The sequence below is a fragment of the Alligator sinensis genome, unplaced genomic scaffold, assembly GCF_000455745.1.
Source record: "Alligator sinensis unplaced genomic scaffold, ASM45574v1 scaffold31_1, whole genome shotgun sequence".
Lineage (NCBI taxonomy): Eukaryota > Metazoa > Chordata > Crocodylia > Alligatoridae > Alligator > Alligator sinensis.
In genome coordinates, this window is record NW_005841884.1 from 1,865,125 (window position 1) to 1,868,883 (window position 3,759).

Below are 3,759 nucleotides of genomic sequence, written 5' to 3' on the forward strand. Positions count from 1 at the left end.
CCCGCGCCGCCGGCGGCGGGGCGCTCCAAAGCCCAGGCGAAGAGCTGCAGCCTCCCCGGGGGGCTCTTCCCTCTCGCGAAGGGTGCCCGCGGTCGGAAAGGCTTGAGAGCCGGTTTTCACCCGCTTTCCATTTGCAGACCCCTGGCAGAGTTGACAGTGAGGTGCAGACCCCTTTGAGTTGTTGATTAATTTTGGAAATATGGGGTTGTAGAAGAAAAACTTCTTTAGCGTCCCCAGGGCCTGGAACAGGCTCTCATCTCTCAAAGGTAGCTCAACTTGGGCACTTGACATCCCTAGCCATGTATGACCTTAGCAGATAACACTTTGCACTAATAGCAGAATGGCTGCGTGCAGAGGCAGCATGTCTGACAATGCAATGTTTTTAATAGCTAGCACTTGAGATCACGATCAAGAATGGTAGGTGCAATCCTTGTAGTACCAACCTCTCCAGCAAAATTCTTGTAAGCCGAACGACTGTGAAAGCAAATCGGCGGGGAACTTTGTCAGATCTGGGTTTGGGAACAGCAAAAGTCACTGCCAGTACCAGTCTCTGGTGTTGGTATGGGACTGTTTCAAAAGGTTTATAAAAAGCTATAACTTTTTATAATCCCACCATTTAAATCACTCTAGCATCTCCAAAACAGCAACCAAAAAAGTTACCTGCAATCCTTTAGAATCAGTATGAGGAAGATAATTTGCAGATAAATATTTTTAATAAGATCCTGTGGCTGGGGCTTGAAACTTAAAAAACTTAATAACACGGTTAATTAACGCTGCTATGCTTGAAACTTAGCAAACTTAATAACACGGTTAATTAACGCTGCTAGGATAGATTGGATTCTTCATTGCTCAGAATCTCTGAATTGAGATTGGATGCCATTCTGAAAGGGAGGCTGTAGTTCAACCACGGTTTGCTGTGCCTGATGCCTGAATGTTTGGGTGAAGTTCTGTGGTCTTATTTTATTTAGGAGGTTACGCTATGGCATAATGGTCTCTGTTTCTCAAATCATAAAGGTATATGCAGAAGTAGTCAGAGACAAAATGAACTCTCAAAGGCTCTAAAGTATGAAGCTTGTTTATGCTTTTAAATACTTGCTGATAATGAAGCTGTTTGGCAGATGTCCTGGTAAGTAATCTTAGCAAGAGAAACTCCCCTCCCCATGAATTTCTCCATTTTCTCTTAGGTCGTGTGATAGGTAAGTTTCTCTGCTCTGGAGAGAAGGAGGTAGATTTGGCTGTGCAGAGCGCAAAAGCTGCCTTTAAAATATGGAGTCAGAAATCAGGCATGGAACGGAGCAGAGTACTGCTGGAGGCGGCCAGGATTATCCGGGTATGTAGTGGATCTAGCTTCTTGTCTGTTGGAATGGTATGGTCTTGTCCTTGAATATTTTTCTGAGCTACTCCTTGAATGCTGCACAGTATATTTGCAGAGTCCAATGGCGATCTTTCTTTAATACTCCATGCATAATACCATTTTAAAGTCATCTTTGAACCTGGAATTGCTCAGGAAGGGCATCCAGTCTTATCATATAAGTGGCTGCAGCCTTGTTCCTTCCAGTGATATGGGTTCAAACCTGATTTGTTTAGAGTCCCTCCCCTCCCCTCCTTTTTTTTTTTTAATGTCTCTATCCCTTGTAACTTATATCATTGTAGGTGTTGGAAGTCATCTTCTACTTGGAGAAGAGGTGTTTTAGCTGTTATTACTGCCTTTCCAACCACATAGTGGGAAGGTTGCTGTACTAGCACTTCCTGGGGTGAGCTAGTTGTCTGTCTGCTCTGCACATTGATGTCATTTACATTGGCTTACCAAACTGGCATAAGTTAAATTAATGTTAACATGTTTTGTGTCCAGGCCCTGAGTTTAGGTTTTGGGGTCATGTTGGTTATCTCTGTACTGCTGCTTTGACATATATCCGTATAACAAGTTTAATTTGGCTTGCCAGCGTAACAATCCACGTAAGCTTACTGAAAGTGAAACGTCACGGGTCACAAATTTCTAGTTTCCTCAGGCCAAGAAATGAGGCTGGCCTCCGTGTTATTTTGAAACTTAAGTTACATAACTACACAACTTCAAATTTAAATTGCATAATTGCCCTACACATGCTTCATAGCTGTGGAGTACAGTAACCTTTGATTGGACTGTGACTCATACTGGGGAAAACATGAGGTCTTTGGAACAGAAAAATCTTATTTGATTTGTTTTTTAGGCTTGTTTCTTCTGGATTTCAGAGGTACTTTCTTTTCCACTTCATAGTCCAGTTATCTTACCCTTGTACTAAAATCATAATTCTGTTTTCAGGGCAGGCTGATAAGGAGATGCTCCAGCTGAACCTAATTATTTTTTTCCCATATTTCTAGTTACTTTAGGTCCCTTCTGGGTTTGTTATGTCCTTACTGTTTGCAATTTCTCCCTGTCCAGTTCTCTGAACCTCATTAATACTTGCTCTCACTTATAACTAATTTTAATAATAGACAAATTTTAACAAAAGTGTGAAGCAAGAATAAAATGTTGGCAGACATCAGCAGTTTTCTGGTTAGAAAGCTTATGTTATAGATGAGAATAGGCGTTATTGATGGCATGGATTGTCTTCATCCGTTTTGAAAAGCAGCTAGCATGGTGTTGGTGGCATCACTGTATCTCTGATATGTTATTTATTTGCTCTACCTACAGGAACAGAGGGATGAAATTGCCAAGATGGAGACCATCAACAATGGGAAATCCATCTTTGAAGCCAGAGTGGATGTTGATATATCTTGGCAGTCCCTGGAGTATTATGCAGGGCTAGCAGGGTCTCTAGCAGGTGAGAGCTGTACTCATTCTTACTTACTGGAGCCTTGTTCATTTTCTGTAACTGGGAATTGTCACAGTAGTATACCAGGAGCCTATTGAGTTGGATCCTAATAAATCTTTGGCCTGTTAGAAAGTCCTGGACTGTTTGACTGGAATAGAATTTTGATTCCTTATCCAGGATATTGCAATGTCCTATGGTGGTTGTTAGACATGGTGGGGAGGGGCCACAGCTCTGTTCCACTTAAAATGTGGTTGACTATATGGATTCCACTAGGACTGCCTCTGATTTAGATTGGAGCAGAATTTGACCCAGGAAATAGTGACCAGATGGGCAAGATGCTGTCTCAACATGTAGCAAGACCTTGTATGTGTGCTTCTCTGTTGCACTGTGGGAGAAACAATTGGCTATGCTGTCAGGGTTATGGGCTACTGCTGGGGCTGTTTCTTTCTTTTTCTTTCTTTTTTTTTTCCCCAAGATGACCGCCGACAGGTGAAGCCCTTCTGAGCTCCTGCAGCTCAGGTGCCTTTTGTGCGTTCCCTGCACTCCGTGCCCCCCTTTTCCTGTCCCCACCCCCCCAAAAACCTTGCCTCTACCCACCTTGTCCCGAGAGTATCTGGCAATGGTGCCCGGACCCTGCGCAATTTGCCCGTGCCACGAGCGACGCGGCGAGGTTTATGCGCCGAGACCCAGGCACGCATCAGCATGCCTTCCGGCTTGAGAAGCTGGTGACCCAGGTGGGGGGCCGAGGCGGGCCTGCGGAATAGGGCAGGGCAACGCTAGGCCTTTCCCCTGTCTCCGCGGTTTTTCTGCCCGGCATCTGTCACCTTCTCTTCCACTGGTACCCTGCCTACCCTTCCTCCTTCTGTTCATGGCGGTTACCACAATTGCCTCGCTCAACACCAATGGCTGCAGAGACCCGGTGAAGCGGACGGCCGTCCTGGAGGGCCTGCAGCAGAAGCGCCTGGCG

General features: G+C 44.9%; 1 protein-coding gene across 1 annotated transcript in view; it reads left to right on the forward strand.

The window, feature by feature from the left end:
- Positions 1 to 3,759, forward strand: part of ALDH9A1 (aldehyde dehydrogenase 9 family member A1) — a 23,154-nt gene that overhangs the window by 346 nt on the left and 19,049 nt on the right. Inside the window, exons 2-3 of the mRNA XM_025196726.1 lie at positions 1,108 to 1,330; positions 2,672 to 2,801. Of these exons, the coding sequence (XP_025052511.1) occupies positions 1,108 to 1,330; positions 2,672 to 2,801 (353 nt within the window). The remainder of the gene's footprint in view (positions 1 to 1,107; positions 1,331 to 2,671; positions 2,802 to 3,759) is intronic.